Source organism: Verticillium nonalfalfae (genome assembly GCF_003724135.2).
Source record: "Verticillium nonalfalfae strain VnAa140/NRRL 66861 chromosome Unknown scaffold_60, whole genome shotgun sequence".
NCBI lineage: Eukaryota > Fungi > Ascomycota > Sordariomycetes > Glomerellales > Plectosphaerellaceae > Verticillium > Verticillium nonalfalfae.
This window is the reverse complement of record NW_021167285.1, coordinates 63,575-87,083: the sequence shown is the minus strand read 5'-3', so window position 1 is coordinate 87,083 and position 23,509 is coordinate 63,575. Positions and strand designations below refer to the sequence as shown.

At 56.4% G+C, this 23,509-nt stretch overlaps 5 protein-coding genes across 5 annotated transcripts; 1 reads left to right on the top strand and 4 right to left on the bottom strand.

The window, feature by feature from the left end:
- Positions 1-510: 510 nt before the first annotated feature.
- Positions 511-1,922, bottom strand: ILV5 (Bifunctional acetohydroxyacid reductoisomerase; the record flags this gene model as incomplete). Its single annotated transcript, XM_028641658.1, has 3 exons — positions 511-1,206; positions 1,287-1,565; positions 1,686-1,922. The coding sequence occupies 3 exons, from the start codon at positions 1,920-1,922 to the stop codon at positions 511-513; spliced, it is 1,212 nt and encodes a 403-aa protein (XP_028494424.1).
- A 1,084-nt stretch (positions 1,923-3,006) lies between these two features.
- UBC12 (NEDD8-conjugating protein ubc12) lies at positions 3,007-3,772 on the bottom strand (the record flags this gene model as incomplete). Its single annotated transcript, XM_028641657.1, has 4 exons — positions 3,007-3,159; positions 3,232-3,521; positions 3,596-3,689; positions 3,752-3,772. The coding sequence occupies 4 exons, from the start codon at positions 3,770-3,772 to the stop codon at positions 3,007-3,009; spliced, it is 558 nt and encodes a 185-aa protein (XP_028494423.1).
- A 691-nt stretch (positions 3,773-4,463) lies between these two features.
- Positions 4,464-7,358, bottom strand: CHS2 (Chitin synthase, class 2; the record flags this gene model as incomplete). The annotated part of the gene is made up of 3 exons (XM_028641656.1): positions 4,464-4,601; positions 4,653-7,190; positions 7,275-7,358. 3 exons carry the CDS (start codon positions 7,356-7,358, stop codon positions 4,464-4,466), a joined length of 2,760 nt encoding a protein of 919 aa, XP_028494422.1.
- Positions 7,359-11,742: 4,384 nt separating this feature from the next.
- D7B24_007546 (uncharacterized protein) lies at positions 11,743-13,159 on the top strand (the record flags this gene model as incomplete). Its single annotated transcript, XM_028641655.1, has 2 exons — positions 11,743-11,797; positions 11,943-13,159. 2 exons carry the CDS (start codon positions 11,743-11,745, stop codon positions 13,157-13,159), a joined length of 1,272 nt encoding a protein of 423 aa, XP_028494421.1.
- Positions 13,160-18,747: 5,588 nt separating this feature from the next.
- RAS2 (Ras GTPase ras2) lies at positions 18,748-19,587 on the bottom strand (the record flags this gene model as incomplete). The annotated part of the gene is made up of 2 exons (XM_028641654.1): positions 18,748-19,356; positions 19,483-19,587. 2 exons carry the CDS (start codon positions 19,585-19,587, stop codon positions 18,748-18,750), a joined length of 714 nt encoding a protein of 237 aa, XP_028494420.1.
- Positions 19,588-23,509: the final 3,922 nt, after the last annotated feature.

Below are 23,509 nucleotides of genomic sequence, written 5' to 3'. Positions count from 1 at the left end.
CTTGGAACCCGCGTCATTTGCTAATATTCGTTCGTGCATGGGGGTGAGCGGTGGGTTCGAAAAAAAAAACCAAGGGAGCATGCATCTGGGACATGGGCCTGCAGGGCGAGAGCAACAGGGCCGCAGCGATTTCGGCCGTCGGCCAAAATGCCCAGGCCGACTTCACAGACATCACGCACACAAAGACATTGAGCAGCCGCCTCATTGGTACATGGTGCCACGGCACCAACCCACATGAGCTACGGTGCGACATCACGCGCTGATCATTCAAGGGACGGACAAAAAGACAAATGATGAAAAAATAAAGGGTTGGTGACGCGAAAAGCATAGATTGAGCGAGCTCAACGGATATCAAACTTTTGGGGAAGCCCAGATTCCCAGAAAAGCCGCCGAGCGCACAGCATAGAGTACACGATCCCCCCACATAAAAAGCCCAAGTTCCCAAGCAATGAAACACTTCTGACAGGCCCTTCCCCGCGCTGCCCCGCGGGCCAATCATGACGCACTGCTTTACTTCTGGTTCTCGGGACGCAGGCTGCGGACAGCCTTGCCGGCGCGCCAGATCTCGAGGTTGCGGATCTCTTCCATCTCAGCCTCGAACTTCTGCCTGTAGTCCTTCTGGCCGTTGTACTCGAGCGAACGCCTCGTCTCGGTGCCGTCCTCGACAGCGTTGTACAGGTCGTTGAAGACGGGCTTCAGGGCGTCCTTGAACTTGGGGCTCCAGTCGATGGCACCGCGGCGGGCGGTGGTGGAGCAGGCCTCGTACATCCAGTCCATGCCGTTGGCACCGATCAGGGGGTACAGGGACTGGGTGGCCTCCTCGACGGTCTCGTTGAAGGCCTCGCTGGGGCTGTGGCCGCGCTCACGGAGGACCTCGTACTGAGCGAGGAACATGCCGTGGATGCCGCCCATCAGGCAGCCACGCTCACCGTACAGGTCAGAGATGACCTCCTTCTCAAAGGTCGTCTCGTACAGGTAGCCGGAGCCGATGGCGACACCGAGGGCCTGGGCCTTCTCGCGGGCCTTGCCAGTGACGTCCTGGAACACGGCGAAGGAGGAGTTGATGCCGCGGCCCTCACGGAAGAGGGAGCGGACGGTGCGGCCGGAGCCCTTGGGGGCGACGAGGATGACATCAATGTCGGTGGGGACGTCGACCTTGGTCTCCTTCTTGAAGACGGGGGAGAAGCCGTGGGAGAAGTAGAGGGTCTAGAATATAAGGTTAGCCACATGACTCGCGCTGAAGAAAGCTTGAGAGACAGGTGTTGTTCTCATGACAGGGGGCATACCTTTCCCTTGACGAGCTGGGGCTTGATGGCGGGCCAGGTCTCGCTCTGAGCGGCGTCGGAGAGGAGGTTCATGATGATGGTACCACGGCTGATGGCCTCATCAACATCAAACAGGTTCTTGCCGGGGACCCAGCCATCCTGCTGGGCGTCCTTCCAGGACTGGCCGTTCTTGCGAACGCCGATGATGACGTTGAGGCCGTTGTCACGGAGGTTGAGGCCCTGGCCGTGACCCTGCGAGCCGTAGCCGATGAGGGCGAGGGTGTCGTCCTTGAAGTAGTCCTTTGGGCAATTGTTAGTCACATGTCCCTAAAGTCGCTCATGGTGGACCGGGCGGTAAAGTCCCGTCACAGCCGCGCACCAAGGTGAGGTGAGGTGGATGGGAAGGGGCGGAAAACGTACAAGGAGCTTCTCCTGGGGCCAGTCGGCACGCTCGTAGACGTCCTCCTTGTGACCGGCAAAGTCGACGGTCTTGACACCGCGAGCCTGCTGCTGGACGGGGCCGGCAAAGGCCTTGGTGACCTGAGCGGAAGCTCGCACCAAGCTCCTGGCGGCGACGAAGGTGCGCTGCTGGGTGCCGGTGGCGGTCAATTGACGCGCCATGGGGCGCAGGGCCTTGGAGAAGCTGCGGGAAGCCATTGTGACTGATGTGTGATTGAGGGGAGATTGGGGGAATCGGACGAGGAGGGAGATGGAGGGAAGATGGTAATGGAATGGGTTTGAGAGTCAAGTTTAAGTGTTCGGAGGGAGTTGACCGATGACCAAGGTCAATTCAATGGGGAAATTTTTTATTGGAGCAGAGAGTGTCAGAGCTCACCGACTTCGGCGCTGCACCTCTGGGCTGCTCCTGCTTGCGGCGAACCGTTGTTGGAGGGATGAGCTGTGATGTGGAGCACCGCCCCGGAAAGCTCGTGATTGGTAGTGGCGACTTGAGGCGCCGCAGGGGTCTGGGCCTGACGAGGGGTAGACGCTACCATCCGGTCGCTGCAAGTCTGACTGCTGACTGACTTGTCGGTGTGGAGTGAGTGCCCTGGCTGGCCGGTGCCCTGAGATCCGCTCGTGGAGTGTGCCCTGAATGCCTGCTCGACGCCCCGATTTCAGGGCCCCAGGGCCCATCCCACAGACTGTCGGCTCGCCGGTTTCCCCTCCGGTGCTGGAGCGTTTCAATGGAGCTACACACTGGGGAGTCATCCACCGTACACAAATCGCTGCCAGCCAGTGACACGATGTCGGGGCCACGCCGGGGACCGGTGGTCAGGGGTAGGTAGCTGTGCCTCCGATCCTGGAGAAGCAACGGAAGCCGACCGGAGGCCACGATCATCGGAGGCGAGGCTGTCGTCAGTGAGTCACTAGCCCGGTCGTGCTCCGGTCGCCGCGTGCTGCGCCTGGCTGCTCATGTCCACCGTGGCCTGGCCCGGTCAAATCGAGTGTGACTTCTCCATGTTAGGTCCAAACGCGCATCACCACAGTCAGAGACCCAGACACCAGTCTCGTCTGCCCGCAGAATGTGAAAACGCCATGTAATGCTGCATGCTTCTGCCTATGTCCTTGTTCGCCGCGCCCACCTTTACCCGCTGGGAATGCTTCTCGTCTGGAATGCTCCTCTGCACCCAGCCGGGGACCACCTGTAGGTCAACCGGCGGGTCAGTCGACATTTCGATCCCGCTGCAACAGTCACTATGCTTCTATCTCGCCGCCTCAGACTTCTTCTTCCAATTCGCCCTCATTTCAGCACCCGGTCGTAGCTTATGCCTTTAACGGAGCCGCCGCCCATCGAGGCGCGAACATTGCGCTTGAAGCCATCGCGGTTCGATCGAAGATCCTCTGCAGCCTCCTTGTTGAGGGGATCCGAGGCGTTCGGTTCGAGGAAGAGGAACTGCCGATCAAAAAGGTAAGCCGACTACTCGCTGCGGAGCCACAAAGAGGGGGTATGTTTCCAGGAACGCACCTGCAGGCCGACGATGACGGCGTTCAAGTTCAACACAGGCTTCCAGTCCTCACGCAGAATGTTCAGGCACACCTTGCCCTCGAGATCGATGTTCGGGTGGTAAATCTTCTCCTTACACCGCACCTTTGGGGGATCGTGCGGAAAGTTTTGGTTGATGTCGAATGTGAAGTTGAACACGCCTGATCGGTACATGCCCTCGTCCGGCTCGATCGTCAGCGTAAAGTGCAGAATGTCGTCCGGGTCGGGGAAGTCTGTCTTCATCGTCTTGCCCAGGGAGAGCTCCGACAGATCTGGGCGCAAGCAGCAAGTTAGCGACATGTCAGGTCGTGGCGATCGGGGTCGTGGGGGGAGGGGAGCCACAAACCCTTTTGCACGCGTAGTTGCGCTGCCGTCACCTTCTTCTTCTTGCCGCCTGCTGCTGCGTTCTCCGCATTCTCAGCTTTTTGCTGCTCTTTTTTCTATAAGCGCGTCCAGAGACGTCAGTCTGCGAAGTAGCCTTGCCTGGAGCGCGGCAACATACCATGGACCAAATCTTCAACATGGCGACTGCGCGGGCCGTGGACCTGGCCAAGGCAACCCCTCTATTTGAAAGCGGCTCGCGAAGATGGAGATGACGGGAGGGACGGGACCACCAGCAGATGCACGGCTGGCCAGAGTGGTTTGCAGTCTGTAGGGGAGCTTGCAGGTCTGTGGCAGCGCGCAGTTGTGTTTCGTCGTCGTCAAAGGGGTTTGGTTGTTGTATTGAGCGGATGAACGCCTGACGCTTGCCACTATCCGCCTAACTGGTGGGGGGGGGGGTTTCAGTGATGCCATCCATCCCTGCCTTATCAACGATAAGCCAGGAGTCAAAGACATTGTCAAATCATCCGAAGATCTTCCGAAGGTACATACACTAAGGTAGGCAAGCTAGTAAGGTAGTACGATTCCAAGCAACAGTCACTGCACATGATGGATATCGAATCAAGACGTGAATTTTGATCTTCATGTACTGTAACAAAGGTATGATACCCCGGAGATCCTACACGTAGCCTTTTTGGGTGGCGGCGAAAGATTGGGAATAGTTTTGTGCCTTATTACTGTAAAACCACTTTGGTACAACACAAAAAACGCCGCCGAGTCCTTCTAGTGAACCACACAGCTTGTACAAACTTTCCTTGAGAATCCATAATCGTAAGGTACAGAGCTGCCACAAGGGCGAGCCTGTGCTTGTGCTTTGGCGAGTAAGACCCAGCTTACCGCCTGGCAATGCAGCACATGATGCCGGTCTTGCCCAAGAACCAGAGGAAACCGGTGAAACGAACCAGCGCCAGCACAGCCGTGGAGTACAGCAGGAAGGAGAAGAAGGCCGCGGAACGTCCATTGGGGTCGTTCTAGAACTCGTGTTAGCTCAGCATAGCGAGACAAGAGATTGAAGCACTTACGGAGAAACCAAAAGCGTTGAAGTCGTCAGTAGTGATGAAGACAATGAGAGCCGCGTTGGAGAAGAGCCAAGAAACGACCAAACCGGTACGGAAAGACTTGTAAGAGTCCTCGACATCCCGCTTTTCAACCTCCTCGACCTCCTTGAAAGGCTCAAGGGCACGGCGCACAGTCTGCTCAAATTGGCTGTCGATATCCTCCTGCGGCTTGTCGATTTCCTCAACAACTGCCTCCTCGCCCTTCTCACCCTTGCTGATGTGAGCAGAAGGCAGAGCCTCGGCCTTGTCTGATCCCTTGGTACCCCAAGACACGTCATGCCAGTTGTTGAATGCGTACACCATGAGAATGTTGATGTACGTCGACATCAGAACCAGGTAATAGGGGAACGAGTGGAACATATGCCAGGGGTCGAGGTACATGAACGAGGCAATAAAGTTGAGGCCGTAAATCGTGACAAGGGCGACAAGAATAACACCAGCCGCGTTGTCGCCTCCGAAGAAACTGTCGACAAAAGCCTTACCGGACTCGAGACTGATTTGATCGCCAATAGGAGTGTTGAAGGCTCTGGCAACAAGGTATCCCGAAAGCACCAGGATGTAGGTCTGGATGAAACCGAAGACAACGAATGATGCAATGTAGGTAAACTTGGAACCCTTGGGACGGTTACCCAGAGCCAGAACAAACTGGATAACGAGGAAAGCCAGGTAAAGATATTGGAGAATAGAGTTGATGATGGGCGTTGCGCTGTCGCCGAAGGGCCAGGCAGTGTGTGCCGCTGAGTCTGTAGACGCCTCCGTCGGTGTGCCGACAAGGTTCATGATGATAGACGTGGTCAGGTAATACGAGGCCAAACTGAACCAGGTGAAGATTACGTTCAGGATGTTGTAGATGAGCTGGATGTGGAAGAAGAACATGCGGATGAGGTTGTGACCGCTCTTGTACATACGCCCAAAGTGCATCAGGGAGTAAAGAGAGGCGGCGAATGAACCGTTGAGCCAACGACGACGCTGGCTGATGAATTCAGCGGCGCCCTCGGGAACGTCGGTCTCGCCCTTGGCAGCCTTGATGTAGCTCAAATGCCATTTCTGGCCTGCCTTGGCGACGAGCTCGAAGCAGAGAATTCGATCCTCAGCCAAGAACATGTTCTTCTTGAAAATGTTCATGCCGTCGATGCCCTTCTTTCCAAGAATCTTGGACAGAGTGTGATCGCCGTGGAAATACTGCTCCAAGGGCCGACCCATAATGGCTCGGAAACGATAGGCAGAGAACGCACCAGGCAAGACAGAAACGTAGCCGAAAGAGCTCTCGAGAGGCTTGTCCAGAATGTTGGAAATCTTGTACTCAAAGTTCTGGACGGCAACCAGAGGGTTCAGCAGCTTCTTGCCGCCCTTGCCCAACATAGCGTGAATCTCACCACAGGCACCGCCAAGATCTTTGTCGTTGTAGAATCCCTCCCACAGCGCGAGAAGCGAACGCGGACTGGGCTTAGTACCGGCATCGAGCAGGATGCAGATCTCAGGGTTCAGAATGCGACCAAAGGCATTGAAGAGCCATCTGTGCGAGTTGATCTTCTTGCTGTTCTTGCCCTTGAGACAGAAGATGAACTGGACCGGGGGAAGAGTCGAGGGGCCATCGTCGACGGGGCGGATGAGCTGCTGGTTCGGAGTAACCGAGAGCTGACTGGTGTACTCAAAGATATGCGCGATGGTCTCCTTGCCGTCAACGTCCTTCTTGACGACTCCGTCTTGGTAGATACCGACCGTGGCAAGCACATCGAGAACATTCTTGTCAGCCTTCTCGATACCGTCGAAAACAAGACAGACGACAATCTTCTGCCAGGCAGGGCCACCCTTATTCCAGAATGTTGACTTTTTCAGGTTGACAATGTCTCGAATGTTCTGCATCACACCATGCAGCGTTCTAGACAGCAGGTTTTTGTCTTCATTGTAGTACGTGATAGCGATGAGGACCTCGGTGTGTCGGTTGTACATGCGGGGCCGCAGATCGTAACCGTTCTTCAGTGTGAAGTCGTTAGGATCACAGGTCGCGGCAGTGTAGCGCATCTTCATGAACTCCTCGCTGCCGCCCTCGACATCGCGGTATTTTGGCTGCACGGCATTCTTGATAGCACTGGGAACGGGATAGTCAATGCTGAGGACGGAACCCTGCTGAAGCTTGATCTTCCTGGTTGCGTAGCGTTTGAGACCGCCGGTCTGGGCACCAGGCTGCTGACGGCGGACCCAGCTCTCGTCCGTATCAACGGTCGAGGCGGGCCGGCCATAGCCGAAGCCACCGTTCTGAGGGTCAAGCTCTTGGCTGTAGCCCGTGCCAACGCCAAAATTGTCGGGGGGAGGGGCAGGAGTTCGCGAGCCAGCACCTGGAGCGTACGATTCTGTCAAGCTGTAGGCCGAGACCGGACGGGCTGGTGGTTCTTGGGCACCGAGATGGTGTTCGTAGGGGGAAGTGCCGCGGGCATGAGGGTCGCGGAGGAGGGATTGGCCAACATCATCAACACCTTCGTCCTGAGGAGGCAAGTGATACTGTGTGCAACGTGCATGTCAGTCATTACGTTGATTGACGAGTACGTCTGGAAAAAGTTGGGAAGGGGCATGATGGAAGCTTACCCTGCTGCCGTTGCCGCTCCCGGGTGGAAGGTCCTGCAAATCGTGACCTTCGTAGTCGTTAGGCCCGCCGCCGCGGTAAGCCATTGTTATTAAGGTTCGAGGAGGTGTATTGTAACCTCAGACGGCCGATGTGGAGGTGAGGAGACGCTGTGAAGATAGAGTCGCAACAGCAATGTCAAATTGTGTATCTCCGCGTCCAGGTTCAATGCCGACGCAGCAGTATCAGAGCCCAGTGGTATTTCGTGCTAGAATCTCGTAGGGCGACAGGATGTGCAGAAGTTGTCAAGGAGTGACAGCTGGCCCCTGATGAGAAAAAGTGGTGTAATGAAGATACAACAAGTGCAGGGCTCACCACCAAAGGGAAAGGTGGGAATGAGTGATGTTTGGTACAGTTTTCAGGGTGTAGGGGAGAAAGGGGGAACAGGAGGCTTTGTGCGATCTGGGTAGGACGTGGACGAGACAACAGCTAAAAGAGGGTCTACGGGGAAGATGGTGTGAATCTGGGATGATGGCGTTGCGTTGGTGCTTGGTGACTGGCGGACTGCTGACGCTGATGGGCACTGCACCTGCAAGAACCGGGCTAGCCTGGGTCGTCCCGGTGGGAAATGGTACCTAACAGGCCAGGCAGGCAAGGTAAATTCAACTGTGAGTGACATCTGAGCCGTCCATCAGCTCCAGCTGTGGCTGAGCTTGCATCATGCTCTTTTTTCGGCCTCTCATCAACTGCTTCGGTTGCTCCGTTGCCTTGGGCACGAGTACGAAAAAATTCCACCAGAACAGCCCGAGCCCACTCCCCATTGCCCTCAATCCCGCCATGCCGCCTCGTGAAAAACCTGCACATGGTACACGATGCCTAGACGGCCCAGAGACGAAGGTACTTGCAGCCCAGTACCGGCACTGCATCCCCGTCATCGCGGCGGCGGCAAGCGGCGGGTACACCACAGTACATACGCGACACAGACCTGCTTCTCCCCCCGGAACCACCTCAACCACGGCATCCACTGCCCAGAAAAGAAAAAAGCGGGACTCAGGAGGCACTACGTCACGCCCCGGCCCTCGGGTGGCCCTTGCATGCGAGCCCGGCGGACAGCGAAGAGCGAAGATCGCCTCCCGCGCTCCATGCTGGTGCGATGCATCCACCGTGCTTTTCTGCCTTGTCTTCCAAGCCCTGTCGTGCTGGGAGTGGATTTTTTTTTTTTCATCGACGGCCCGCCCAGCGTTGCATTGGACGAAGTGGCTGGCATCGGGATGATTTAGAAGTCGGCGTGAGCGATGATGCAAGTTCTACGAATACCTGCCTTCCACCTGACGCAAGTAACCGAAGGGTCCAGTCGCTATTGGCGTTGGCACCGCAGCAAGCAAGCATTCCTGCAGCTGGGGAATTCCAGGTTCAGCTACGAGGTCCTCTGCCAATAAGTAGGTAGTGTTCTGAGGTGAGGTGAGGTACAGTCCACACATATACAGCGCCCACAGTACTTGTGCACACTGCGCCCTGTCCACTGCGATCCACACACAGACAGTAGGGGCGAGTAAGTCATCACCAATCCAGTCTCCGCGACGATCGCAAGTACCTGCCTGCCCAACCCCCTTTCCCAGATGAACAGACACTGTGCCATGTTAGTGGAGCCTCCTGAATGCTGTGCCAGCAATTACCAGGGCGAAGTACTGCCCGCCAGGCCTGGCTTCGGGGTTCCTCCAGCGCCAGAGCGGCATGCTGAAACACCCTCTTGTGGCGCTAGTCAGTCTTGGGCGGCCTCTACAGGCTTCAGTCGTCCTTTGGTCCTCTTGTCCCATTGCTTGTCTACGTTTCATCGACCAGCAATGCGGGCAAGAGATGCATCTCATATCGTTTGCAAAATCAAGACGCGAAGGCCCGATATCCTCCGTCATCAAAACATCAACAGGAAATGCAGATGTTGGCCACGGTAGCAATAGGTAGCGATACGCGGTGGCTCGGAATACGAGCTCTGGCATGGCTCGTGTTTGCCTGCAAGAAACAGGTCAATCGCGACTCGTGCCTGGTCCAAAAATAGCAAGATGAGATAGGGGCTGATCATCGCCTCGCCTCACCAAAAAATACACCTCAATGGACTGGCATTGTCTGACTGTGAAAGAGAGGAGGCGGTGCACGTGAGACTCCCCTTTGCTCGCATCTCAGCCACGAAAACCTTCGCCCATGGTCTGCTCCAAGCCTCCCATCGCGGCTTTTACCACGAGGTCGTCACCGAGCATGCTTAAGCCTTTCAGGGGGCAAAGCCAAAAGCCTGACGCATAGATGGATCGACCATAAGCTCTCCCTACATTTTGAGCCTACTTTTCTATGTTCAGCATTATAGGGGCACATACCCATAGAACTCTCTGCGATGCATTGTGACCCTTTCCGCTCCCGTATATCGTTGGGACATTGACAACTGTCACCAATCCTGCACAAATCGTGGGTTTCCTTTGTAGCACTGTCAGTCTTCTGTCACCAGATTGACAGGGACACTCTACAAGATCGAACGTCGTCCGACAGCTGCCGTCTCGAGCCAGGCGCTGCAGCAGTCAAGCTGCCACATGCTCCATTTTCAGATTACGTGTCGCGGCAATCGTGCGGGCGGAAGGAAGATACGGGGGTCGACTTGTTACCACTGGTTTGCCCGGGGAAGAACAGTCGTGGCCTCGGCTGTCAAGCGGCGGCATGCCCACATGACAAAGCGGTGCCTGTCTCCTTCCTCAGTGTCTCTTCAGTGTTCGCATTCTGCATGTGGCTAAGATGTACGGCACGGTCGGGTCCAGACGGGGGCACCTATGGCACTCCAAGAGTCATCGGTGATAATGTGGTGTGGGCGATCATCGACCGCTCAAAACTTGGTGAAGTTGAAGGTTCTGCAGCCCCTATGGTCAGTAAACCCTCCAAAGGGTTATGATGTTCACGTCTTGCCATGGTAATTGGACCCTTGTGTCCGCGTGTTTGAAAACCCCGCCATGGATCCAACGGTTGTCTCTGGCGTGGAGACGATCAACAGAGCACACAACATGGACGGGTCTAGACTCCCGAGTCTCTTTTGGGTCGCGCAAAGAATACTACGATCTTGGTAAAGACGAACTGACACAAAGATGAGCACCAAGGGGTCGGCCTCCGATTGAATTCCCATCGGTCTCCCAGAGGAGAGAACCGCGACTGTTCTCGTCTAGAAGACCAAAGCGAGTGCACGCTCACGATCCGTCCCCGAAAGGGAGGGAGCGGCATGTCTTCCAGGCTGGTCTCGGTCGGTCTGACCTCTCAAAGTCCGTCGAGGAACGGAGAACACTTGAGTGCGGGAGCATCACCTTCCCGCGGTCCTACAGCAGGTGTGTCCCAGGTGGGCAGGCGGACAGGAGTTGGTGGAGAAGGATGGGGAGCAGGCCAGGAGGTTTGGCCAATGATGAGTGGGGACGAGAGTAAGAGACGGTGCCACCAGACCAGGTTAGACCAATCAACGTGGAAAGTTGAATGTGCTGCGTTTCGCTAAAACGCAGCCCCTTGCGGAGCCCAATCTCGAGGCAGGTCCTCTAGCGGGGGGTAAAGGCGTCCTCAGGCGTTCTTGAGCGACTCTTTCCAGCGGACTGACACCTGTAGGTTGCCCGCCAATGCACCACCGTAATCGCCTAATGCCACCGTTGACAGGGGCTATAGAGCAATACCGGACACGACGGGCCCAGGTCCAGTCGCCTGTTGGTCCTTTGCATGGTGACTTCCCCCTCCACTCCCTACCCCCCCTTGCCTCCTGCCCTTGGCTTTTGTTCAACAGCCCAACTGCGTCTGGCCAGGCCCCTCCCCAGATTCGACTCCTTCATTGCCTTGTCTGTTCGTCTGTCTCTCATCTCCTTGCCTTCTCCCTTTACACGACACCATCAGGTCCCGTCGCTGTCATCAAGCATCTCGAACAACATCTGAGACCGACAACACTTTGAATCTGGATCCCGCCGTCAATCACTCCTCCAGTCACCCGAGGTTCAGCCCTCTGATGCTATTTTCATTCTCTTATTCCATCGCATAGTCGTGGTCGCAAACCACGTACATCCCGACCGACCCTTACGCCAACCCATCCCCTCGAGCTAGTCTCACCATCCACTCGTTACGCACCGCGAATTCCCTCGTCCGGCTTCCATTCCAACCCCTCGTGAGGAACGCCTCACCACCATTCCATACACCTATTCAGAGCATAGTCTCGTATTTCATTCGTTTCATCTTTTCGCATCCTCCGTCTCACGACGTCGCTTTTTCAGACTTCTCTGTAGCTACCGCCGAACGTCGCGGTCGCCGTTCGACAATCGACCGCGCACTCTTGGCTATCGGACTCGGACCCTCGACTGTCTCGCGATCGACACTCTTCAGCCATCTGGCGATCGACAATCTTCAACCGTTCGTCCCCATCACGACGATCCAAGCCCTGATACCACATCGGGTTACCCAGAGCTGCATCACCCCAGGATTGTCGCAGTCATGGCTGCATCCAACTCAAACCTCTACTTTCGTTCTCTCGAGGAGCTCTCCTCTGGTACGTTGCTTAGTTAAACCACAATCGCCAGCGATAACATCTCCCTTGTCGTTTTACTGTCTTGCTAACATGTTCTTCGTAGCTCTTCTTGCACCCAGGCAGGCAGGCTGCATCGAGTGTGAGAATAGCGGCCTAACATGTCAAGGTGTCGCATGCTCGTCGGGCGAAGTCTGCACCTTCACTGTTCCAACATGCAATTCGTGCGCCAAAGCTGTATGCCGCAAGGACGCAACAGTCGCTCCCGAAAGCAAGAGCGACAAGAAACCCAATACGGGCGCTATTGCGGGAGGTGTCGTGGGTGGCGTCATTGCCATCGCCGTCGTGACCTATCTAGTCTGGAGATTCTGTATCAAGCCTCGACGTCAGCACCAGATCGCACAGGAGTCCTACGAAGATGAGCCCGACCACAGAGTCGAAGCCGAGAAGGAATTTGGTGCGCGTCGCGACAAGCGCTCATCAGTCCACACGGTCCACTCGATCGCTTCGACGGTTCTCACACGCGCCTCCAACATCATCCAGATCGCCTACATCCCCGGTGTTACAAATCGCGCTACACCGACTTCGCCAACTCTGCTCGTACCCCCGGTCCCGCCCATCCCCATGCACGCCTCAAGCCTCGCCTCCAACAGTCCCAGCTACGAGGACCAGCACTTCTTTGTGCCCGGCGATCTACGGGATTCTACGTACTCTGGTCTGTCTGGGGATAGCGATCGCATGTCCTACGCTCGCACCTCTTACGCCCCTCGCTCCAGCATTGCTCCAAGCATTGCTTCAACCATCTACGGCAAGAACGCCGTCGTCGTGGCCCCAGCGCAGACTGGTATGAGGGCAAAGGCTGCCATGGTCAGCGTCAAATCCATGGGTGGCTCGGCCGGCGGCGAGGTCACACCTCCCGTCCCGAGCATTGACTACGGCAAGTTCGATGCTGCCAAGCCTAGGGACAGCACATTCAGCGTTGGCTCGACATTCCTCAACAATGCGAGCACCACGACGGCTACTCAGGGCCGCGCCCAAGTCATCCGTCTTGGAAGCGGTAACCAGGTAAAGCAGGTCAGCGTTGGCTCCAGAACGGACGACGAATCGTCCGTGACTGCCGGCCGGACAGCCTCAAGCTCAACTTCTATCCGTGACTCCAACGCCGTCACCGTTATTGACGAGAGCCCTTCCGTTGATCAAGGTCCCTTTTCCGATCCCCCAAGCATTGCTACTCGCCAGAGCACCACGAGCCTGAGTGCCGTGATCGAAGAGGCGACGAAGCGGGCGGCGCAAGGACCCGACAGGAAATCGAAACGCCAGAGCGTCCAGGAGCGTCACGAGCGCGGCACCAGCCCATTCGGCGACGAGCACGCGACAAGGGACTAGAATCGTGGAGTTTCACTTGGTTCAACGTCTAGCAAACTATGATACACCGCCGTATGTTCAACGGGCATGGCTACGAGAAGACTTGCCGTCTTCCGCCATTTTCATCGGTGATTTGAATTTCGGGGACTCTTGTTGGGAGCGAATCTTCGAGCCTGTATTGTGCAGGAATTATTGGGGTTTTGGATGGGATATGGAACCCGTTTGGATCGGGAACCTACGGCGTCATCGGATCTTCTTTTGTCATTACCCAAGGAAAGGGGCACGCAATGGCACGTGCTAAACGTCTTGTCTTCTACTCTTGAATATGAAGCATGACCCAAGACTAACAATTCATGATTACTCGTGTCAACACTGGATACCCTGTCCATGCCTGTGTCCCGCCCGACTAGTATGCGGAAACCCGACCCTCCCTTGCCCACACAGGATGAGCTCGAGTCGAAGCCTCTACCTCTTCCCCCGCGATACCTTGATTCCATGACGAGACGTTGGCTCCATTAATCTTGACTTGGTCGCGGCCTGCGAAGCCATGCCATGCACTGCCAGAATGCCCAGGCTTCGTTGAGCTTGCAGCCAGCATGTCACACAACATGGCAATATTGCATGCGGAGCTGTCCGCTCTCGTCGAGGAGGCCCATACCGAATGCATGCGTTACGTCAAGCGAGAGAGTACGAGGCCTTTCACCTCGCAACACCTAGCGCGGGGAAGGCCTCGTCTGATCGTCCGGACCGGCCGGCGGGGGGCTTCCGCAGGCCGCGCCGCTGCGTCTCGCGGCATCGTGTACATGTATGCTACAACTTGAAATTGAGGGGGGGTTGCGTGCCCGGCGTCCTTCTTGCAAGTGGCGTCCGTCGGTTCTCGTGGGAGGAATGGAGGCCAGGACCAGGGGTTTGCATCACCAGTAGGGATGTCTGTCCGTTGGTTTCCTTTCCGGGTCCGATAGATTGGCCGTCGCGAGCTTGTTCGTCGTGGGCGGAATGCCTGGGGCCGGGTTTACGGCGTGTGTTACATGGCGGGGAAAGAAGGGGCGAGAGGGGGACAGGGCAGGGACAGCGTCGTTTCTCTTTCCTTTTGGTATCCGCGTGCGTTGCATGCTCAGGTACCTAGCTAGGTAGCTATCACTTCCGCAAACGCGGCATGGGGACGACTGAAAGTAAGCCAGCCAGCCGCCTTGCAACAAGGCACCTTGTGGTTTTCCATCGAATGCGACTTGACATGGTCCACGACGCAGGCCGCCTCGTGGTTGCTCGGTCGCTGTAACCCTCTCAAAAGGATGTTAGACTTGCCGTCCTCTGGCTTTTTGGGGGTGAGGGAGGGGGACGAGTGTTTCGACATGCCGGTCGGCTCGGCCTGCAGGGAGGGAACAGGCCGACCTGAATCGCAACTTTGTACTTGAAAGCTTCACTGGTGAAAGCTACGATGGCAAGCTCCGTTGTCCTGTGGTAACATTAGTCCCCTCATCCCCCCCACTGCCCCTCTCAGAGACGAGACCCACGAGGCATAAGGCTGGTGGCAGCTCCCGTAGTCTTGGCGTTCGTCGCGCTCCCGGTCCGCGCTTGACCAAGAACAGGCCTCACATATAGGGGGCGACAGTGAGGGACAGACAGCCGGAGTGTGCGTCTTGGGTGTTTGTCGTGCCTGCTGCTGGAACGTCTTTATGGATGAAGCAGGGGCCCGGGGGTTCGACTCTGTCGGACTCTGTCGACACAAAGACGGTCCGTCCTATCAACGGGTGGGCTCGCCTACGTGGTTGTGGTTGTGGTGTGCTTGCGTGGTCTGCCGACAAGGGAAGCTCCTCAGGATGTCTTCCCCGACCCTTGCTGCCACTGATGACATTTGGAGTCTTTTCTCTCCCCCCCCCCCTTCGTCTTGCCTCGCCTCCCCTTCCCTTCCCGCCCCTGTCCCATCGCCCCCAACAAGCCTTGAGCAGGGTGTCATCAACCATGACGGAACGACGAGGAGAGCCAGCAAAGCAGCCGCTGCAGAACCGAACCACTCACCCCCACGCCAGACATCCAAAGCCACTGTCTTGGTGCTGAAGCCTCTATCAAAAAGCACAAAAGCATTACGCAGCCAGCTGAGACAAGGGGACCCTGAGGAGTTCTCCCCCAAAGGTCCAAGTCATGGCCCGCCCCTCACCTTGGTATGGTCCCCCCCCCCCGCCCACCGCCGTTTCTGCGTCTGGGTCGGGCTTCTGGTCACATCCCGGGCACGTGGGGGGTTGGTTTAAAGGATAGAAAGGGCAAGACAGCATGCTCTGATCGGATCCTGCCTTGGTTCGTACGTAGAGGATCATCTCGGTGAAAGTTGGAGAACCACGCTCGGTGACTGATGATCGACACTGCGAGCACCGGAAGCGATGACGCTAGGAAAAGCGCGGAGATTCAATTGCCAGCGAAACATGTTGATCATGCATGGAAACGGGAGAAGGGCCGTGGAATCTTCGTCTCGAGGGCGCCAGGTGAAGGAACGATCCGCCTCCTCCGCTCGGTACGTGCGCGTCCCAGGAATTCTGTACGTGCTCGCCTTCGAGAGACGAAGAGGCGGCCTGCCTCGCGTCCTTTGGGAAAGACGATAACGACGAAGCGAGAAGGGAGATGCAGCTAAGGTGGGGAACGTGATGGAAGGATGTGATGAGCGGCATGGAAGACGACTAGAGAAGCGTTGACACCAGGCCGTGGGGGGCGGGGGAGAGAGTTGACAGATAGATACCTGGTAGGCAGCTATGGCGCGAGACGACCTCCACAGCACACAAGGTGCCGAACACAGGCGCCTTTGCCATGCAGCTAGCAAGTGCCTGAAGTAGTCCCTCGCACCTGCCCAAAGCGAGGAAGGAAGACACCAAAATCCTAAGGTACCTAGCTAGATACCTAGTCAGTCTTGGTCTGGTGTGTTGGGAGTTGGACCCCGCGCTGTCAGATATCAGAAGGGGTCCGAAAATCCGAAAGGGTTGCATCAGACAGGAGCGGATCTTCATCAGGTTTTTTTTGGTTTTTTTTCGGTTTTTTTTTTCAGAGGGGGTTCCTTTCATCGTTCGTCGGCGGACGTGTCCATGTTCTCCTAAGGAGTCCTGAGGGTGATAGCTGCCCAAGGTACCTAGGTAAGGTAGGATAGACGTGGGCTGTCTACAGAAGCTAAACCGGGAGACCGGAGGCTCATCCGTCCTCATCATCCTCCCCATTGGCATCATGCAAACTCAAACACTCCAGCCTCGGCTGAGAGAGCTGCGAATCGACTAGGCCGGGGGGGCACGTCCTTTCTTTCGGGACGGTCGCAATGTCTCGGAGCCTCTGAGCCCCTCACCAGGAGACGTGACTGCCACAGACTGCAGGCAGTGAAATGAGGTTTCGACGGCACTCCAACATGGGACAAGGTTGGCTCCGTAGCGTCGTTGCAAGCAATCACGATGTTAGTAGTGGAGGAGCAAAAGACGCCGGTTGACCATCCACCCAAGTTCCTCGTCTCCATAAAAAGACAGTGCACAGACGCCTCTGATAATAGCCTACCTAGTCTTGAGGCCAAAGACAGGTGCAGTGGCAGCTACCTCAGGTCAGGTACTGTAGGTCATGGCTCGTCTCCGTGCAGCGCTGTGCTGCAAACCCGGCCGCATATCTGATGACTCGCTCGTCTGAATGGGGCGGTTCGGAAACTCTCAGGCGCGAGAAGAAGCATAATACTGCAGCGCTTGCCTCCCACGGCCGTGGTTACGGGCTCTCGCTCAGCCTTGCCACCGACCGCCGAGCCCGACAACCAGATATCCACGCTGTATCGTCCCCCCGAGCCGCACCTCGTGCCACGCGAGGCGCCGGAGACGATTGCTGTTTTCATGTCAAGATCGACATGAGATGGTTTAGACTTCGTTCTTCCTCTGGGCCTAAAACTCGCGTTTGCACCCCCCCCCCGTCCTCCCTTGGTGCGCGGCTGCCAGCCTCAACGGGTCCGTACGGCGGTCGCACGATATCGCTGGTCGCCAACCAGGGAGAAGGACCAAGGCCTAAGGAAAGCCATCGACCTGGCCTAAACCGGCGTCGGGGGCCCTCACGCTCGGTACTTGTACATGCCCAAACCCACAGCAAGCTTGGTAGAGGAGGAGGAGGAGGAGGAGTGGCAGCCGTTGGCGGAAAAGCAAAATGGAGCACCCCGAAAGCCAAGTAGCGTCAAGCACCGCCCCAGCCTCGATAGTGCCAAATACCCTCTAATGCTTCCACCCTTCGCGAGTCCCAACCTCCTCCTCTCTACCACGTCGCCGGCTGGAAGGGGGAGGGGGCCAAGGGGTGAGGGGCACAAAAGGGCAGCCCTGATGCCTTGTGAGGTTGCCCTGGTTGGCATCTCGGAGCAATTGAGTCAGTTGATGGGGCACACAGCATATTCACAAGTCCGCCCCTGGTCCCCCACCCCTGGCAATATGGGATCTGTCGTCTGTGTTTCGGTTCCGAGCCACCAGTTGTGTTTCCGCACACGCTGTGTGGTGCACGAGGCGTCAATTGAAAACCTGCCGCCTGGACCGCCCACTGATGGTCAACGTTGTTAGGCAGAGAGCCCCGACAATCCGTCCCGTTGACACACGTAGAGCCTGCTCAAGACTCTTTAGGCACCCCATCTTGTTGAGGAACGAGCGATCGGCGCATCGGCACTATCATCAAACTTGGCCTTGCCTTTGTTCTCGGTCGAACGGTCGAGGGGGTGTGAAGTCCGGGGTAAGACGGAGCGAGATGAGCGAGACAGCGATTAGATAGATACTTGGGGAAGCAGTAGGTACTTGTTGAAACGTAGAATCGGAGACGGGCCATGCACGAAAGAGTGGCCAGTGCCGGAAGACATAGTTAGATACACATCCCACCCTGGAAATGCTGATATATGAGTCTCGCCCTTGTACGGCGTGGCTTGTGCCGCGGCGAGGTTGTTCCTGTTCCTGGCGGCGGAGATGCGTTTCCCCCATCTGGGTGAATCGACTGACGACCGCTACTTCCACCACTATCCTACTCCTTTTGCTTTCCCCTCTTTCCCGTCCCCCCTCCCTGCCCGAAGAACCCTAGTCCTGCCCAGGGATCCAAGAAGAAAGTCTCCGAATTGAGATGTGGCATGGTTTGCGCAAGGATGTGTATGAGACAGGTTGGTAGCATATGAGGTAGAATAGATTTTTATCGTTGGCGAACAGGTCTGTCAGCTTGCTTGAAAAATAAACCACGGACTCCGCGAACTCCGTCAGGTGGCGTCCACGTGTTGGAATGAAAGAATCAAACTCCCACGCCGCCCAAGCATTGAAATCAGAAACGCCACGGACATGACTCCTTTCTTGGTGTGTTTGTGTGTGCGCCATTCGCCGGTTGAAGAGCTACTCGATCTGGGGTGGCGATTCGACTAAAATCGACTCAGCTCGGCTGCAACTCGTCCTGTTTCTTTTCGAGTTGACATGCGTGGCCCAGTGCGAGTGGCAGAACAAATCTTTGCGGAGGATAAGAGGATTGGTTCTCGTGCGTCATGAAAATACCGGCCAGTTGGATGAAAGGCCGAACGCTCTATGGGGCATCATAAAATCGTGATGAATAAAATCGCATCGTGAGAATCGCACGTTCGAGGCATCAAGCCTTTATAAAATGACGCACTTGATCTTCTTCTTGTCGCCCTTTCCTCGACTGCCGTCGTTCTTCTCCTTCGTGTTGTAGTCTTGCGAGCTGGAGTTGTGCGCGCGCGTCGAGCTGCGTCCGTTGGGCTGTGGTCGGGAAGCTGCCTGGCGCTGGCGGCGGAGGATTCTGACGACATCGTAAAAGGCTTTTTCGACATTGATACAGTTCTTGGCGGAGGCCTCGACGAATTCACAGCCCAGCTCACGAGCCAGTGCATGTCCTTCTTGGGTGGACACCTCGCGCTCCGTGACCCTGTCGCTCTTGTTGCCGACGAGCATGATGGGTACAGGCGCTTGGGAGTGAACGGCCGATATGGGTGAACCAGGATAAGAGGGTGAAGAGGCGCAGGACTCCTTTACCCGCTGGATCTGGTGGTGGAACCTCTTGATGCGGGAGAAGGAGGATCGTGACGAAATGCTGTAGACGAGAACGAAACCTTCGCCATCTCGGATCCACTGATCTCGGAGGGCGGTATATTCTTCCTGGCCGGCAGTGTCGAGGACTTCGAGCATGCATGCTTGGGTGTCGATGACGACCTGCTTCCGGTAGGAATCCTCAATCGTGGGGTCATACTAAGCAGGAGCGAGGCGGGTCAGCGACGCACTGGTGGGGATTTGAGGGGGGGGGCGAGGGCGAGGGTGAGGGAACGAGTTGGAGTTGCCGTCAGAGGACGAAAAAGAGAGGAATTGAGCGCTTACAGTTTCGACAAAATGCTGCAAGCAGAGCTGGATGGTCAGGGCCGTCTTGCCCACACCACCGTCTCCCAGGACCACCAGCTTGTAGAGGACCATTTTTCCCGCCATGATGGGCAGAAGGACAAAACCGAGTTGACCGGCGAGAGGCCCGAGTCAGTGGAGGGAGGACGAGGGGGTTTGCGGACGGCAACTCAAGGGCGAGGGGGGAAAGCAGCGCAGGTCAGGTTGTCTCGTCTCTTCTCTTGTCTGCGCCAGTCGATGAGAAGTGTGGAGGCGAGCGACAGAGTTGGAGATGAGTCGCGATTGAGAGATTGTCGCAGAAGTGGTTTTTGTGGTGGAAGGGCAAAGACGGCGAACAGGTCGGCGAGCAGACGAGGTAGGTAGGTAAGGTAGATAGATAGGCTAGCAGGTCAGGTCTGGCAGGCGGCGGGGTGGTACAAAAGGAGGATAGGTTGGAGCGTAGGCTGGGGGGGGAGAGCGAACGCTGAGTCTGGATGGAATTTGGAGCCCAAGACGTGGGACGGGACTCACTTGGAGACCAGGGACTGGGGCCGGGGGGGGGGGGGGCTAGGTAGGTAGGGGGGGTTAGGAACTAGGGACTTGGAGGACATGCAGAGGAGGTGGACAGCACCGGACAGGCACTGGAAGTTGGAAGACGGGACAACCTTAGGCACAGCATGAGGCACCCTCAGCAAAGGGGCGGAGACGAGCTAAGGTACCTCACCTGGTACCTTACTGTGTTGGTAAGGTAGGGGTGGAGACGGTCTTGCTCGGGTCGAGGTACCTAGCGCTTTAGCTCTGGTACCGGTACCGGTACTGGGTCTTGAGGCCTCGAAGCCCGGCTGCGACTGGTTCCAGGCTGGTTGGTTGGTTGCAGTGGCTCTCCTTGATCCCTGGAGCTGAGCTCAGGCGGCGAGTGAGGGACAGTAGTAACGGCAGATACTGAAGCAGGTAGGTGCCTGGAAAATGTGGGCGGTGGGCGATGGACGAGCCTGGCGAGATGGCCACGGGTCGCATCTAGTGAAGTCTGGAAATGTGTAATCAATGCTCGGTTGCCAAGTTCCGAAGCCATGATCGAGGTCTACGAGCTTGATTTGTCGGGTCGTTTGTTGGATTCGGTGCTTTGCTTGATGCTTGGTTAGTGCCTGGTTCTTGGTGCTTGTTAGTCTCAAGGTAGTGCTGGTGCGGAATGGACAGACCAGAGAGCCCCGCCTTGCGCAAAGGTGCATCTACCCTGTCAAGAATGTGAGGATGGAACAGGAAGAGACCGGATCCATGGGTGGAGACCCGGCTGGCAAGATGGGATGGAGGAGGGAGCAAAAAGGATGCTGCTGGCTGTGGACTGACAGGCCCCTTCCCGTGTGCAGCAAGGTACCGCCAAAAGCACCATTCGAGGAGAGGCAGGAAGCAACAGAGAGGAGAACCCCCGCAACCCGGACCGACAGGCTCTCCCTGATCATAACTCACCCTCACACCTACCTGTCTACTTGTGATTCCAAAGGCAGTTGGTGGTGGAAGCCATCACTATGGTCCCTCCCTCCCGGCTTCGTTGATCTTGTATCAAAAAAGGTGCTCCAGCCTCGGGTTGCGACTGTCAAATGAACGTTGTATGTGCCCACTACCAACTTAGGTACTTCACCTTGAGGTATTTGCTTGACCGATGACCTGCCTTGGGCGAATCATGACAATCGCCATCGAGATGTCCAAGCATATCGGGCAACGGCACTCGTGACAGGGACGGCAATATCAACCGCAACCACCAACGACAGCACAAAAAGTGTGTCGGCTGCGCCTTCTTGTCCTCTCCAGAAGTGGCAACTGCGTTCTGCTTGCATGAATCACCCTTTCCCCCAGAAGTCACTTGAGTCGTTCGCCGAACGGTCTCTGGTCCAACAACAAGCAAAACTCCATTGCGCTTGCGAGGGTTGGGAGATGTTCAAGGAACAGGCTGGCGCGGTAAGGAGGCAGTCCGGATGAATATACGTCCACCATCCATCCCATCTCTCAATCCTACCTCCACCATCCCTACTCATCCTTCTCGTTTCCATGCGATACAATTCCATGCGATGTCATGCCATGCTATGCCATGCACGCGACACGGTCGGCCAGGCAAGCAACCGCCGCGCATCGACAGACTATCCGCATCTCTTAGGGCTCCCCTCATGGCAGATCCCTCGGCCCCCTCCCCCTCCTCCTCCCCCTCTCCCCACAGACTTGTCGCCCACTGTACACGCCTCTCGCCCTCGACAAGCACCACCCCTACAGCTATCCTCGCTAATAAGCTCTTGGCATCAATGGCCGCCTCACGTCAACTTGAAAAGCACGAATGCGGCCACAACGACACTGGTCTATTAACAAACCACGAGCATCACACGGCTGACGCAGCAATCTGTGCATTCTTCTAGAGCCACATAACTTGACCTCGTCGCTGGACCACGACTTCGGACCTGGTGTACGACCTGCAACCTGCCACTTCTCACGACCTATGAGTCGCCCTCGACTCTTCCTCCTCCCGCTCAATTGGTCCTTCCCCTCCCTTGAGTAGGAAGTGGGAGGACACACACACATGCTTCCACGACGTGCTTTTGCATGTGCTGTGCTGAGCATGGAGCCCGCCCGTGCATATGACATTACGACGCACGTCTGGCGCTTGCGCGAAAAGAGGGTGTGCAAGCGAATCAACCAGACACTCAGAAAGTCCCCTTTTTCTGCCATCTCCCTCAAGCTTTGAGTCTGCCAGGGTCGCCTGTCAATGGACTGGACTTGACCTGAGCCTGGGAGCATCAACCGGCTTTCTCTGACCAAATTGACCACACGCAAAAATCACACGCAAAAGTCACATGCTGCCCAACAGCCCAATTGGCGTCATTGTGTCGCTTCCACTCCACCAGTCGAGATTCTGGCATCACTCAGTACTCGGACATGGTCAGTCCGTTTTTTTCCAACGTCACCTTGTCGGCACTGCTCGCCCAAAGAGCTACTGGTACATCTACAACACTGGCCTTTAAGGTACCGGACGATCTGCGAACGGCTCAGTACCCCAGTCTGCCTGGCTCGTCAGACTTTACCCCAGACGCCGCCCACCCTGGGTTGACGCGGGGCATGGCCAACCACATGCCTATGGAGGGGCAACGGTGTTCAAGGGACACTTTCCGAGACAATGCGGTTGATTTTGCCACCCGTTCCTCACGCATACCTGACCGTTGACTGCCCAGCAACCAAATGGATCGTGCCCCGCCTTGTATTCTTTGTCTACACAAACCGCACGGGACTATCGGAGGTACGGTTCCCATTTTGAGGTTGGCAACAGTTTCTCATGCCTTATCGGATTCGTTCGATCTGCTGCTGACTTTGCAGGCTCTCTGGAGGTCACGGGTCATAACGGATACTTCTTCTTCTCATTATTGATGCCACACGTAGCTGTGCGCAAGCCCATTGTTGCCTTGCCGGAGTGCTACTCGGTGGTGCCAGTTGGTCCATATTTCGCTTGCTCTGGCCCGCCTTGATTCGACATTCCAATAATATGCCGACTGTAAGTTCGAGACAGTGTCACTTTTTCAGCTTAACGCGCATGCCTTGCCCAGGCCGCCACGCCGTTGAACTTGTTCCTTGGTTGGCGTGTCTCTCCAGTCGTAGGCTCACCCTGAAGTACATATACATGCTATCTCGTTAACCAGGCACGTTTTTTCCCTGCTACTTTTAAACATCTAAAGCGGCGACCCTTGCTTGGTGTCAGCTGTCTTTTCCAATCTCATGTGAAATGTCTCATACCCATGTCTCTCCTAAGCTCATCGGTCCAATATAATCGTTTCCGGAAGACAACGGATATCAAGTCGGCAGGCCCTCTGCAGTTGTCATGGCCGACTCCAATGCCTCGGCTCTTGCCTGCCATCATGACCTAGGTGTGTTGTTAGACCCATTCCAGGCTGGAACATGCCACCCTTGGCTGACTACACCAGGATATTCCTTCGAATGACCGTCTTGACTTGGCGTACTTTTAAAGCAGACCGTAAGGCAATACCTTTTCGGC